The 15,569-nt window shown below is 40.7% G+C and overlaps 1 protein-coding gene across 4 annotated transcripts in view; it reads left to right on the top strand.

Annotated features, from left to right (window-relative positions):
* Positions 1 to 15,569, top strand: part of fam184ab (family with sequence similarity 184 member Ab) — a 440,896-nt gene that overhangs the window by 248,061 nt on the left and 177,266 nt on the right. For all 4 annotated transcript variants that reach the window (XM_060915808.1, XM_060915811.1, XM_060915809.1 and 1 more), the window contains exon 7: positions 9,127 to 9,249. In XM_060915808.1, the coding sequence (XP_060771791.1) occupies positions 9,127 to 9,249 (123 nt within the window). The remainder of the gene's footprint in view (positions 1 to 9,126; positions 9,250 to 15,569) is intronic.

Genomic DNA, 15,569 nt, shown 5'->3' with positions numbered 1-15,569 from the left:
CCACACCTGCCACTTTCATGTCCTCTCTCACCACATCCATGTATCTCCTCTTTGGCCTTCCTCGTTTTCGTTTGCCTGGCAGCTCCATCCTCAACATTCTCCTTCCAACATGCTCTGCATCTCTTCTCAGGATGTGCCCATACCATCTCAGTCTCATCTCTCTTAGCTTCATTCCCAAGCTCTCCACATGTGCTGTCCCTCTAATGTGCTCGTTCCTTATCCTGTCCAACCTCCCATCGCAAACCTTAACATCCTCAACTCCGCCACCTCCAACTTTGCCTCCTGTCTCTTCGTTAAGGGTATGGTCTCCAATCCATACATCACAGCTGGTCTCACTACTGTCTTATACACCTTACCTTTCACTTTTGCTGGGACTTTCCTATCACAAATGACTCCCGAAATCCTTCTCCAACTGCTCCACCCTGCCTGCACTCTCTTTCTCACCTCACTATCACAGCCCCCATTTTTCTGCACAGTTGACCCCAGGTACTTGAATTCACCAACTTTCTTTACGTCTACTCCTTGCATCTTCACTACACTCTCATCCCCATTCTCACTGATGCACATGTATAAATCCAGCCACTGGGGGTGCATAAGCATACTCTTGGTGCCGGTCCCAAGGCCAGATAAATTGGAGAGGGTTGCATCAGGAAGGGCATCCGGCGTAAAACTGTGCCGAATCTAACATGCGGAATGTCAGACGTTTTGTACAACCCCGATTCCAAAAAAGTTGGGACAAAGTACAAATTGTAAATAAAAACGGAATGCAGTGATGTGGAAGTTTCAAAATTCCATATTTTATTCAGAATAGAACATAGATGACATATCAAATGTTTAAACTGAGAAAATGTATCATTTAAAGAGAAAAATTAGGTGATTTTAAATTTCATGACAACAACACATCTCAAAAAAGTTGGGACAAGGCCATGTTTACCACTGTGAGACATCCCCTTTTCTCTTTACAACAGTCTGTAAATGTCTGGGGACTGAGGAGACAAGTTGCTCAAGTTTAGGGATAAGAATGTTAACCCATTCTTGTCTAATGTAGGATTCTAGTTGCTCAACTGTCTTAGGTCTTTTTTGTTGTATCTTCCGTTTTATGATGAGCCAAATGTTTTCTATGGGTGAAGGATCTGGACTGCAGGCTGGCCAGTTCAGTACCCGGACCCTTCTTCTACGCAGCCATGATGCTGTAATTGATGCAGTATGTGGTTTGGCATTGTCATGTTGGAAAATACAAGGTCTTCCCTGAAAGAGACGTCGTCTGGATGGGAGCATATGTTGCTCTAGAACCTGGATATACCTTTCAGCATTGATGGTGTCTTTCCAGATGTGTAAGCTGCCCATGCCACACGCACTAATGCAACCCCATACCATCAGAGATGCAGGCTTCTGAACTGAGCGCTGACAACAACTTGGGTCATCCTTCTCCTCTTTAGTCCGAATGACACGGCGTCCCTCATTTCCATAAATAACTTCAAATTTTGATTCGTCTGACCACAGAACAGTTTTCCACTTTGCCACAGTCCATTTTAAATGAGCCTTGGCCCAGAGAAGACGTCTGCGCTTCTGGATCATGTTTAGATACGCCTTCTTCTTTGAACTATAGCGTTTTAGCTGGCAACGGCGGATGGCACGGTAAATTGTGTTCACAGATAATGTTCTCTGGAAATATTCCTGAGCCCATTTTGTGATTTCCAATACAGAAGCATGCCTGTATGTGATGCAGTGCCGTCTAGGAGCCTGAAGATCACGGGCACCCAGTATGGTTTTCCGGCCTTGACCCTTACGCACAGAGATTCTTCCAGATTCTCTGAATCTTTTGATGATATTATGCACTGTAGATGATGATATGTTCAAACTCTTTGTAATTTTACATTGTCAAACTCCTTTCTGATATTGCTCCACTATTTGTCGGCGCAGAATTAGGGGGATTGGTGATCCTCTTCCCATCTTTACTTCTGAGAGCCGCTGCCACTCCAAGATGCTCTTTTTATACCCAGTCATGTTAATGACCTATTGCCAATTGACCTAATGAGTTGCAATTTGGTCCTCCAGCTGTTCCTTTTTTGTACCTTTAACTTTTCCAGCCTCTTATTGCCCCTGTCCCAACTTTTTGAGATGTGTTGCTGTCATGAAATTTCAAATGAGCCAATATTTGGCATGAAATTTCAAAATGTCTCACTTTCGACATTTGATATGTTGTCTATGTTCTATTGTGAATACAATATCAGTTTTTGAGATTTGTAAATTATTGCATTCCGTTTTTATTTACAATTTGTACTTTGTCCCAACTTTTTTGGAATCGGGGTTGTATAAAGTTTTTATTTAGCAAATTTGCAAAAAATAAAAATGCTCTCTTTTTCAAAATCCAGTGAATGTAGATAGAATAAAACAGTTATTCCACTCTATCTCAATGTACATGTTTTACAGCCAACTTGGCGCTACGTGTCTTGTCGGCTATCAGTTCATGTATGACTCGATTTCGTGGAATAACTGTGAAATGGGTGTCAGAATTGCTGATGTGGTCTGTAAACATCAGTAAAAACTTAATTTGTGTATCTTGACGAAATATGCGTATTAGGTGACGGTTAAGGGTACTGCCCAGAGCAGCAAGGATTGGTACAGTTTAGTACCATTTTTTTTCCTGAGATTGTCGTTATTGCTCAGTCATGCTCAGTTCAGTCCAAAGAGTCAGTTCTTCAACAGAATACATCTTTCAGTATAATTGTAGACATGACATAACATGATCATGGACCAGAGTGCAGATCAGACATTTTTATTATACCCCCACTCCAAAGGGGGGGGTATACTGGTTTACCTTTGTCTCCGTCCGTCCGTCCGAAACACCCTTTTTCTCAGCAACCACAAATCATAACCACTTGGTACCAAACTTCAGCTTGGGGTTCTATACCATTTGTACCATTTTCAGGTCTGTCGCACATCAACTTCCTGTTTACTGACAATACATTTATGAAACATGTAGGGTGGATTTACAACATTTTTGTAACATTTTTCTCAACAACTACAAATCACAACTGCTTGATATTTGGTACCGAGTTTCGGCTTGGGGTTCTATACCATGTGCACCATTTTCAGGTCTGTCGCGCATCAACTTCCTGTTTACCGACTGAATGTATTCACGAAACATATAGGGTGGATTTTGACGCTATTTCAAGAAGCAAAATGCTATTTCAAAATGACAGTTTACCAGGATGCTATTTGAAATCCCTGGGGAGAGACACTGCTCTTTACTTACTTGTTTCAGGGTTCATTATTTGTTGAAGTCAACATTCATAATAAGTGTCCTATTCCTTCGCCTGCTTGCTTTCTGATGTAAACGAGAGCGGGGGGGATACGCAAGTGAGCAGTAGCTCACAGTTGATCTTGTTTAACAAGTGAATAATTAACAGTTACTCCACAAAATCGAGTCATACATGAGCTGATAACCAACAAGGTGCATAGTGCCGAGTTGGCTATAAACCATGTACGACGAGATTGAGTGGAATATTTATTTTATTCTATCCACATTCACTGGATTTTGAGAAACGGAGCATTTTTATTTTTTGCAAATTCAATAAATAAAAATGTTACAAAATGTCCGACAAAATCATTTGCGCTTAGGTGGACTTCTTAAAAACCTATCGATGCCTGCACGAATTCACTTTAGTGTTTTTTTTTTTTTTTTTAGAAAGTGCCGTCTTGCTGTCGTGACGAGGTATAGAATAGCTTTAGACATTTATTTAATTCTTTCTTGGACATTTCAGCTCTGTAATGTTCAAACTTCTTTGAGCTTTTGAACCAGTCTAAAAAAAATTCAACAAATTTTAATGCTTAATAAAGATATAGAATGTAAACAAACCGGCGAAATGACAGGAGCCATGTGTGAAAAATGCGATAATAATAATTCTTGGGGAAAAAAAATATACGTTCTTACCATCAAATACTTTTATTCCATATTTTGTTGCTTGTTTTTGTATTGTTTGGGGTTTTGTTTTCGAGTAGAGTTTTTATTTCGTCCTCGGTTGGTTCAGTAACACGCTCCACCATTTTGTTTTTCTCTGCTCATGGTATATGAGCTGATAGCCAAGTAGTAGAGTAGCCAATCAGAGCGTGCGATTGCTCGTATCCAGTGAATGTGGATAGAATGAAATAAAATATACACTCAACTTGTTGCTTGTAAATACAAAACTTTCTGCACATTTCAGTTCAATATAAATCGTTTAAGTTGGTTGTACCATTGTGTCTAAAGCCTAGGTCACAACTGGACGTACGATTTTTTGGCCGTGCAATTTTTGGCGTTTTTTTTGTTCATGGAGAAAGACGCACGTTGGCCATAAGTTTGTCTTGCAACCTGAAAAATACGTAAGCGCCCGTAGAGTTTGCTTGACATGACAAAAAACCTCTGCGGCCGGTCTGTGGCCAGTCTACGGCTCGAAAATCAGCACGTCACACGCACGCCCTCCGTGCATTTCACGCGCACCCTCCGTGCGTTTCTTGCGTTTTTTGCACGTAGACCGGCCGTAGGAGTACGTACGGCCGGTTGTGACCGAGGCTTGAGGATGACATGCGTGAGGATTTTCATGGTATTCAAAGAACATCTTTTATCTTTGGGTTAACTGGAACATTTGTGTGCGTTTGATTTTTGCATACTTTTGGTTACGCCGAAAGCTTTGTCCTGTGCTTTGATGTCATCACACTGCAATTACAGATGTAGCCTTATTAATCATGCATGAGGACATATTTGCATATTTCCCCACTTGGAAGTTTGGGACGGTAAATTATGCACGCTCGCCAGCTGTACTCAATGATCAGCTCTGCACACTATCCGTTCTTTAGCAGTCTTACTCATGCACTCTCTCTCATGGTCTTTCTCTCTTTGACAAGTAAAATATTTTATATGTAGCCTCGTTTATTATTTATGGTTTGAAGAAGTGCATGCATATTTGCATAGAAAGCACACAGCATGAACAACATCAGGCGGCACATTCACGTTTCAGAACTATCAGTTATGAGCATGATAAAGTCGTGCGATCATTCCAAGAGCTAAATGCGAAATTATAAAACACGTTTTTGAGCAGCAGTGCACTCCAAGTGCCATCAGCCTCCATTACACGGCACTCCGGTGCGTTTTCCAATTGATCATCCTGACGCTCGGCGTGGCAACTGCACATTTACAACAACATGCAACTTTGTATTAAAGCCTGTCATTTGCAATATTTGTCTTGTCTTTTTTTATATACATATAATGATTGTAATTATGAATTACAGCTGTGCTTCCATACACAGATAAACATTTACTATAATTACACAGGTGATTTGCATTTACACTGCATTCATCAATCCATAATTGAGCCGTGTCTCAGATTATATAACGCCACCGCTTATCTGAGCAGACTGTGACACTTTGTTCAGCATGTTTTCCTTTTTTTTCCCTTTAAAATCAGACTCAGCATTGGGGATATGTGCGACATTACCACTGTCATCCAGCCACAAAAATATCTGTGTGGATGACACATAACAATAATAATAATAATACAACCCCGATTCCAAAAAAGTTGGGACAAATTACAAATTGTAAATAAAAATGGAATGCAATAATTTACAAATCTCAAAAACTGATATTGTATTCACAATAGAACATAGACAACATATCAAATTTTGAAAGTGAGACATTTTGAAATTTCATACCAAATATTGGCTCATTTGAAATTTCATGACAGCAACACATCTCAAAAAAGTTGGGACGGGGCAATAAGAGGCTGGAAAAGTTAAAGGTACAAAAAAGGAACAGCTGGAGGACCAAATTGCAACTCATTAGGCCAATTGTCAATAGGTCATTAACATGACTGGGTATAAAAAGAGCATCTTGGAGTGGCAGCGGCTCTCAGAAGTAAAGATGGGAAGAGGATCACCAATCCCCCTAATTCTGCACCGACAAATAGTGGAGCAATATCAGAAAGGAGTTCGACAGTGTAAAATTGCAAAGAGTTTGAACATATCATCATCTACAGTGCATAATATCATCAAAAGATTCAGAGAATCTGGAAGAATCTCTGTGCGCAAGGGTCAAGGCCGGAAAACCATACTGGGTGCCCGTGATCTTCGGGCCCTTAGACGGCACTGCATCACATACAGGCATGCTTCTGTATTGGAAATCACAAAATGGGCTCAGGAATATTTCCAGAGAACATTATCTGTGAGCACAATTCACCGTGCCATCCGCCGTTGCCAGCTAAAACTCTATAGTTCAAAGAAGAAACCGTATCTAAACATGATCCAGAAGCGCAGATGTCTTCTCTGGGCCAAGGCTCATTTAAAATGGACTGTGGCAAAGTGGAAAACTGTTCTGTGGTTAGACGAATCAGAATTTGAAGTTCTTTATGGAAATGAGGGACGCCGTGTCATTCGAACTAAAGAGGAGAAGGACGACCCAAGTTGTTATCAGCGCTCGGTTCAGAAGCCTGCATCTCTGATGCTATGGGGTTGCATTAGTGCGTGTGACATGGGCAGCTTACACATCTGGAAAGACACCATCAATGCTGAAAGGTATATCCAGGTTCTAGAGCAACATATGCTCCCATCCAGACGACGTCTCTTTCAGGGAAGACCTTGCATTTTCCAACATGACAATGCCAAACCACATACTGCATCAATTACAGCATCATGGCTGCGTAGAAGAAGGGTCCGGGTACTGAACTGGCCAGCCTGCAGTCCAGATCTTTCACCCATAGAAAACATTTGGCGCATCATAAAACGGAAGATACGACAAAAAAGACCTAAGACCGTTGAGCAACTAGAATCCTACATTAGACAAGAATGGGTTAACATTCCTATCCCTAAACTTGAGCAACTTGTCTCCTCAGTCCCCAGATGTTTACAGACTGTTGTAAAGAGAAAAGGGGATGTCTCACAGTGGTAAACATGGCCTTGTCCCAACTTTTTTGAGATGTGTTGTTGTCATGAAATTTAAAATCACCTAATTTCTCTCTTTAAATGATGCATTTTCTCAATTTAAACATTTGATGTGTCATCTATGTTCTATTCTGAATAAAATATGAAATTTTGAAACTTCCACATCATTGCATTCCGTTTTTATTTACAATTTGTACTTTGTCCCAACTTTTTTGCAATCGGGGTTGTAATAATAATACTCTTCCATGCAAATGTTTCACAGAGCAGCCATAATTTATAGTTGTATTTCCCTTTTTTGAATATTGCACCAAAAGATGATTAACCTTCTCATCAAACAGAGGTATGCAAATATTAATCAAGTCATAAGACAGCTGTAAAATGTGCCTGCTTCCTCCAGATGAAGTACATTGAAGTATGTGGAACTTTTAAAAAAAATAAAAATAAAAATCAGGACTGTTTTTGGACAGCCCCAATTCCATAAATTTGGGACACTATGTAAAACGTAAATAAAAAACAGAATATGACGATTTGTTAGTCAAATCATGGAAACCCTATATTTCTTTGAAAACAATACAATGACAACATACTGTATCAAACACTGAAACCGAGAAATTTTGTTTTTTGAAAAATATATGCTCATTTTGAATTTGATGTCAGAAACACGTTCCAGAAAAGTTGGGACGGGGGCGTGTTTACCACTGTGTTGCATCACCTCTACTTTTAACAACACTCTGAAAACGTTTGGGAACTGAGGAGACCAACTGCTGTAGTTTTGAAAGAGAAATGTTGTCCCGTTCTTGCCTGATATACAATTTCAATTACGCAACAGTTCAGGGTCTCCTTTGTCGTATTTTGCGCTTCATAATGCGCCAAATGTTTTAAATGGGAGACAAGTCTGGACTGCAGGTAGGCCAGTTTAACACCCGGACTCTTTTACTACAGAGCCATGCAGTTTTAATATGTACAAAAAGCAGTTTGGCATTGTCTTGCTGAAAGAAGGAAGGCCTTCCCTGAAAAAGATTTTGTCTGGATGGCAGCGTATTGCTCTGAAACATGTATATATCATTCAGCATTAATGACGCCTTCCCAGATGTACAAGCTACCCATGTCATGTGCACTAATGCCCCCTCATACCATCACAGATGCTGCTTTTGAACTGTGCACTGATAACAAGCCGGATGGTCCCTCTCCTCTTTAGCCTGGAGGACGTGGTGTCCATGATTTCTAAAAAGAATTTCTACTTTTGATTCGTCAGACCTCAGGGCAATTTTCCATTTTGCCCCAGTCCATCGTAAAAGAGTTCAGGCCCAGAGAAGGTGGCAGTGTTTCTGGATATTGTTTATATCTGGTTTTAACTTACATTTGTGGATGCAGTAATGAAGTGTTTTCACAGACGATGGTTTTCTGAAGTGTTCCTGAGCCCATACAGTGATTTCCACTCCAGACACGTGTCGGCTTTTAATGCAGTGTCACCTGAGGGCCTGAAGATCACAGGCATCCAATGTCAGTTTTCAGCCTTGTCTCTTGCATACAGAGATTTCTCCAGATTCTCTGAATCTTTTAGTGGTATTATGGACCATAGATGATGTGATCCCCAAATTCTTTGCAGTTTTACATTGAGGAATGTTATTCTTAAATTGTGGCACTGTTTCCCCATGCAGTTTTTCACAGAGCGGTGAACCCCTCCCCATCTTTACTTCTGAGAGCCTCCGCCTCTCTGGGATGCTCTTTTTATACACAATCATGTTACTGACCTGTTGCCAATTAATCAACTTAGGTTTTTTGGGGTTTTTTTAGCATTACACAACTTTTTCAGTCTTTTGTTGCCATGTCCCAACTTTTCTGAAACATGTTGCTGACATCAAATTCAAAATGACCATACGTTTTTCAAAAAACAACAAAATTTCTCCGTTTCAACATTTGATATGTTGTCTTTGTACTATTTTCCATGAAATGTAGGGTTTCCAGGATTTGCAAATCTTCACATTCTGTTTTTATTTGCAGTTTATACAGCGTCCCACCTTTTTTGAATTGGGGTTGTAATTCCTAGTCATGTATCTCTAAGCCTGAATGTTTTGACAAAAGTTTCTTGAGCCTCCGGCAAATTTTTGACGTCGAAGGTTTCACCAGTCTTCAGTTGAGTACACTTGAGTGTCCTTACTGTGACATGTGGGCCATTTTCTCATTGTGGTGTTGCATTTCTCCCATCAGGAGATGGAGCAGCAGTTTGAGAAGGAGCGCACTTCACTCGAGGAGCAAAAGAACCGTCTGCGGGAGCAGCTGGACAGCCTGAGAGAGGAGCTCACCACCAAGCTCAACATGGCCAACAGTGAGGTGAGAGCAACCCCAAATCCTCCCTCTGATCCTTTCACACCATGTTATAGATGATCAGAAAGGGTGTGTGCACTCATCTGTGTAGCAGAGGATAATTTGGGGACGAAAAACACTTCAGAAACCTCGCATGAAACAAGAGCTGTTTTGTAAGGAACAGAACTGTATACAGTCAAGCCGGAAAGTCTGCACACCCCTTCACCTTCTCCATGTTTTATTACATTACAGACTTATTCTACAATAGATTGAGTTAATTTTTTTGTCACAAAATTCGACACAAAATAGCCCATAATGACAAAGTGAAAGCAGGTTTTTAGACATTTGTGCTAATTTATTAAAAATCAAAATGCAAAATATCATATGTACATGTGTGCACACCCTTTGACATGAAACCCAAAAGTGAGCTGAGGTGCATTTTGTTTCCACTGATATTGTTTGAGATGGTTCTACAACTTAATTGCAGTCCACCTGTGGTTAGGCCTGTCGCGATATTCGATATACCGACTTATCGTATGTTAAATGAAAATGAACTCGGTAATTTTTTTTACCGCGATTTTGGCATTTACACGCTGTATATCTACATAGGGAAGTCACCAGAGTATTAGCTTGACCCATTGCCTGAATAAAACACCGCGCTGTTTTCTGTCGTCTCACGCGGCTCTCTGTCAGAGGCGGGGCCTCCCAGCATGCAACAGTTATCCAGCCAGGTTATCCACTGAATGGGGAAGAGACAACAACATGTTGCTCTGTTGTACAGACCATAGGCGTAGAATTGGGTATGGACGTGTCCCTACCAATATTTCTAATTGAAGAAAAAAAAATCACGCTCCGTGCGCGGTACACAAATGGTTACTGTAGGTTTCCACTGGGCGAAACCACACAAAATTCGCTCATGAATATTCGCTCTGGGGGTGTGGTCCTGAAAACAGCAAGCAAGTTCGGCTACCATGTCAATTAGCAAGTGCGGTTGCAGTGCAGTGACCGGCTGCTAGCTAGCAAACTGTCCTTGAGGAATGTAACGTTAGATTAGCTCGTAAAATTAATCAGTTAACAACAGTTCGTATTCAGTGTGTAAAAACGACAACATACGAATATGACTGTTTTCTAAGTTTGTGTGGCATGTAAATAATCCGACTTGATACCGACAACAACTGGTGTTCATTAAGGTCACAAAGACATTATTAAATCATATCAAATTGTGCTAATGTTGGCTAATATTGCACTGAGTCTTGCTTGTGAAGTGCCTGCAAACTTTAGCAGCCTGCTAACCTTGAATCTGAAGTGCTTCAGTTAAGACCTGCAGAGCCCTGACCGAGTTCGTGTAACATGACACATGTACGGTAAACACCAACCCGATGGTGATGTGGACATCGTTCGTGGCCCAGACACCTTTTAATCAAATAAAACATTTTCACGTAATAAGCATAACGGCCTCCACCTTCTTGATCAGAAATTTTTGGTTACTCCCGCCTCTCTTTTGAAAACGTCACATACGGAGTACATACATCTGCTGAACTGATTGGTTTTCGAAGGGGTTCATTTGAAAGCGGTCGGCTAAAAACTTTTCTCTGTAGAACCCTGTCCTTCCCTCCTTTCCCTCCCCTCTCCGCTCTGGGCTCAAGAAGACAACAAAAGGGCAATAATATACCAACAACCAATCGGAATTCTGATTGCCAAGTAAAATTATAACTTTTCAACGTGTCAAAAAAGTTCTAGAGCCCTCGTCCTGTTTTACCGTTAGATCAATCACATATCAGCTTAAACTAGCATTCTAAAACTAGTTAAAGATCACACAGAAGATAGCCAACTCCCCCTGCCAGCCTAATGGAATGCAGTGTTTAAGGCTCCATATGTGTTTTACTTCCATTTATGAGGGAAAGGACCATACACCCTCCCGACAGTCAATGTGTTACTCGCTTGTAAAACACATTTTGCAAATTGGTAGAATGAGTTAATCACCACATGCAAGATTTGCAATTAATCAAATGAATTGCATATTATTATTATTCCTGAATTACTACAGTTCTGAACTTCAAATTTTAAAAGTCTGGACTTTGGAGAGATGATGGATACTCTTTTGGTGGAACACAATGAAGCAAAATATTGTGACCCTCTAATGTTGACCTGAAGTTGGCGCCACTGGGGGTTGGCATTGGGTTTATGTCCCCACCAGTGTTAATACCAAACCTACGCCCTTGCCTACATGTTATCTCGTTCTAATTATTGTTACTTTTATCCAAATGACAGCTGGCAATACGTTGTTACTTTGCACTTTTTGTTTATCTGGGCACTAATCTTTGAGAAACTGGATTGGCAGAAATTTGTTATCGTGACAGGCCTGCCTGTGGTAAATTCAATTGATTGGACATGATTAGGGATTGTCAGCACCTGCCTTTATAAGGTCCCACAGTTGACAGTGCATGTCAGAGCAAACTCCAAGCCATGGGGTCAAAGGAATTATCTGCAGACCTCAGAAACAGGATTGTGTCAAGGCATAGATCTGGAGAAGGGTACAGAAAAATTGCTGCAGCTTTACAGGTCCCAAAGAGCACAGTGGCCAGCATCATTCGTAAATGGAAGAAGTTTGGAACCACCAAGAATCTTCCTAGACCTGGCCGCCCAGCCAAACTGAGCGATCAGGGAAGACGGGCCTTGGCCAGGGAGGTGAGCGGGAACCTGAGGGTCACTCTGACAGAGCTCCAGCATATCCTTGTGGAGATGGGAGAACCTTTCAGAAGATCAACCATCCAGGCAGCACTCCACAAATCAGGCCTTTATGGTAGAGTGGCCAAACAGAAGCCACTCCTTAGTAAAAGGCACATGACAGCCCGCTTGGAGCTTGCCAAAAGGCACCTAGAGGACTCTCAAACCATGAGAAACAAGATTCTCTGGTCTGATGAAACCAAAATTGAACTTTTTGGCCTGAATACCAAGCGTCACATCTGGAGGAAACCAGGCATCACTCATCACCTGACTAATGCCATCCCTACAGTGAAGCATGGCAGTGGCAGCATCATGATGTGGGGATGTTTTTCAGCAGCGGAAACGGGAGACTAGTCCTGATAGAGGGAAAGATGAATGCAGCTAAGTACACAGAGCTCCTTGAAGAAAACCTGCTCCAGAGCCCTCTGGGGTGAAGGTTTACCTTCCAACATGACAACAACCCGAAGCACACAGCTAAGAGAACGAAGGAGTGGCTGTGGAGAAAGTCTGTGAATGTCCTTGAGTGGCCCAGCCAGAGGCTAGACCTGAATCCAATTGAACATCTGTGGAAGGAGCTGAAAATGGCTGTGTACCTATACTCCCCATCCAACCTGACGGAGCTTGCAAGGATATGCCAAGAGGAATGGGCAAAAATGTCCAGAAACAAGTGTGCCAAGCTTGTAGCTTCTTTTCCAAGATGCCTTGAAGCTGTAATTGCTGCCAAAGGTGCATCAACCAAGTATTAGGCTATGGGTGTGTACAGATATGTAACCCATAAATAACCTATTTTTGTCAGTAAAATAAAATTGCATATTTTCTAAAAACCTGTTTTCACTTCATAATTATTGGTGATTGTGTGTAGATGTTTGAGGCAAAAAATGAACTCAGTCTATTGTAGAATAAGTCTGTAACTTAATAAAACGTGGAGAAAGTGAAAGAGGTGTGCAGACTTTCCGGCTTGACTGTATGTATTAAATTCTTCCTGTTGTGGATGAAATTCTGGTCTTCTGTCAAAATCAATTCATAATCCTTTGCACATGTGATGTCTCTCATCTCATCTCATTATCTGTAGCCACTTTATCCTGTTCTACAGGGTCGCAGGCAAGCTGGAGCCTATCCCAGCTGACTACAGGCGAAAGGCGGGGTACACCCTGGACAAGTCGCCAGGTCATCACAGGGCTGACACATAGACACAGACAACCATTCACACTCACATTCACACCTACGGTCAATTTAGAGTCACCAGTTAACCTAACCTGCATGTCTTTGGACTGTGGGGGAAACCGGAGCACCCGGAGGAAACCCACGCGGACACGGGGAGAACATGCAAACTCCGCACAGAAAGGCCCTCGCCGGCCACGGGGCTCGAACCCGGACCTTCTTGCTGTGAGGCGACAGCGCTAACCACTACACCACCATGCCGCCCCACGTGTGATGTAATATTGAATATTTGTTTCGGACAAATTTGTTGCTTGTCACTCCAACCAGACATTTGAGTCATTTTAAAATTCACTCACTCACTCACTCACAGATTTCTGACATTGTTTTTTCCCCTCCTTTCACGTCGATGCATAGTGACGCTTTGTTTTATGAATCAATACTGTTCCTGAACATGTCTGTGAAGATTCTCAATCATCCAGGTCATAGTAAACTGTGGGTGGTAGAAATGGGCAACTGGACTTGCTTGAAGATTCTTGAAAACATTTCACCTCTCGTCCAAAAGGCTTTTGGACGAGAGGTGAAACGTTTTCAAGAATCTTCAAGCAAGTCCAGTTGCCCATTTCTACCACCCACAGTTTACTGTTCCTGAATGAGAAATGAATAGAGATCATAGTTTTAATATGATTTATTGTACAGCCGTACATGAAACTCATTTACTGATTCACAGGTGAGCTATAGATGCTCACCACGTAGACGCTTTCTGTCATATAGTATGAGCCTGTCCCACAAAGACCATTACAAAAGCTTTACCAACCCTCTAAATGTTACAAATATCCTTCTGAAAGACTTTTAAAGGTATACTTTGGCCACAATTGAAGGTCACGGTTTCTCATCTTTCCCCACACTGTAAAAAATGATCTTAGTAAGTGAATCAAGGAAAAGTTATTGAATATTTGACAGACTGTTAAGCCTAGTTCTAGACATATTTACTCATTTTCAGCTTTAAGGAGAACTGAAGTAATTTTTAAACTTGCTTTATTTCTTAATTAGCGTGTTATTCAATTATGTTTTTGGTTTTAGTAACCTTATATCATGACTCGTATTGGCAACTAACTGCAATTAAATATTATACTTATCAGCCTATTCGGTTTTTAGCCATGTTGAATTTAGTTCGTTTGGTCCACGGCAGGCGTCGCTTATCCGAGCGATCTTCATGAGACTTGTGCGAGACCTCGAAACGTGAAGTGTCAGCCAGGTGTCGGTGCCGCCATTTTGAAAACTGTTTTCCAAACGAAATATTGCACAAAAACGAGTTTAAATGACGATTACTGCCTACTTTTTTCAAACTTTCCTGATTGCTATCAAAACAAACAAAACTTCCGGCTGGATTACATCAGCGTTCGAAAGAAGGCACGCGCGTCTTTTGACAATGTTGGCAGACGTCGGTCACTTTGATTTCCGCTGTATGTTTTACTTCCATCCTACGATGTCTCACACAGGTCGCAATGAATCTCGTTTATGACCATTGCTTTGACAAATGGACTGATATATTACATAGCATATTTCAAACACTCATAACTTGCTATAGCAGTGACAAAATAGCGATCAAAAATGCACTTATATTTAATAAAATGAGATAAATAGAATTTTGATTAAAAAATTAGCCTTCAGTTCCCCTTTAAATTAGTGTTTATTCTATTGGCAGATTTTTTTTCTTTCTAGAAATAAAGGCTTGAATTACAGAAATGAATAAAACAATTCCAAGCTTGACATTAGAAGTTGGCTTAATAATCTTCTATTTGTTTAAAAACCTAATAATTAACAATTATTCACCGAAGCTAAAGTGAATATCAGCGAATAATAACCGAGATGAAGTCAAGGTTATTATTTAAATAATATTGGCTGGCATTGAGTGGTACATCAGATATATTCCATCCAGCTAGCATGATATCATGCTAGCTGAATGGAATATATCTGCTATACCACAAAAAAAGCCAGCCAATATTATTATTATTATTATTATTATTATTATTATTATTATTATACATACAAATTCATTTCGGGTGTTCAACGCATCTTTATCTTTCAAAATTCTCTCAAAATTTTCCATATTTAACGAAGCAAACCTGGTGGCCATGTTTACAAATTGTCACAGTCGATCACTAGTGCAGACGTTTTACATCTCTGACGTGTGACGTCATGTTGTCTTGACAACCATGCAATATCATAAACCATATTCAACGCTCATTCTCCATTGGGTAGAGTGACGTAATGCATGTAGGATAAGCGATATGTTAACAATATTGCATGCTATCAAACCAAATGAATGAAACCCACTAGAAGGGAATAGAACACGTTTTTATTCCATCAAAAAAGTGTCCTGTATGTATAATAATTCCTGATATTCACTGAGCCTGAGGCGGATAATTGTTTTAGTATAAATACATTAAAAAAATCAT

This window comes from Neoarius graeffei, chromosome 3, assembly GCF_027579695.1.
Source record: "Neoarius graeffei isolate fNeoGra1 chromosome 3, fNeoGra1.pri, whole genome shotgun sequence".
NCBI classification, from domain to species: Eukaryota; Metazoa; Chordata; class Actinopteri; order Siluriformes; family Ariidae; genus Neoarius; species Neoarius graeffei.
The sequence above is the reverse complement of the archived record's forward strand: the minus strand, read 5'-3'. Positions and strand labels throughout refer to the sequence as shown.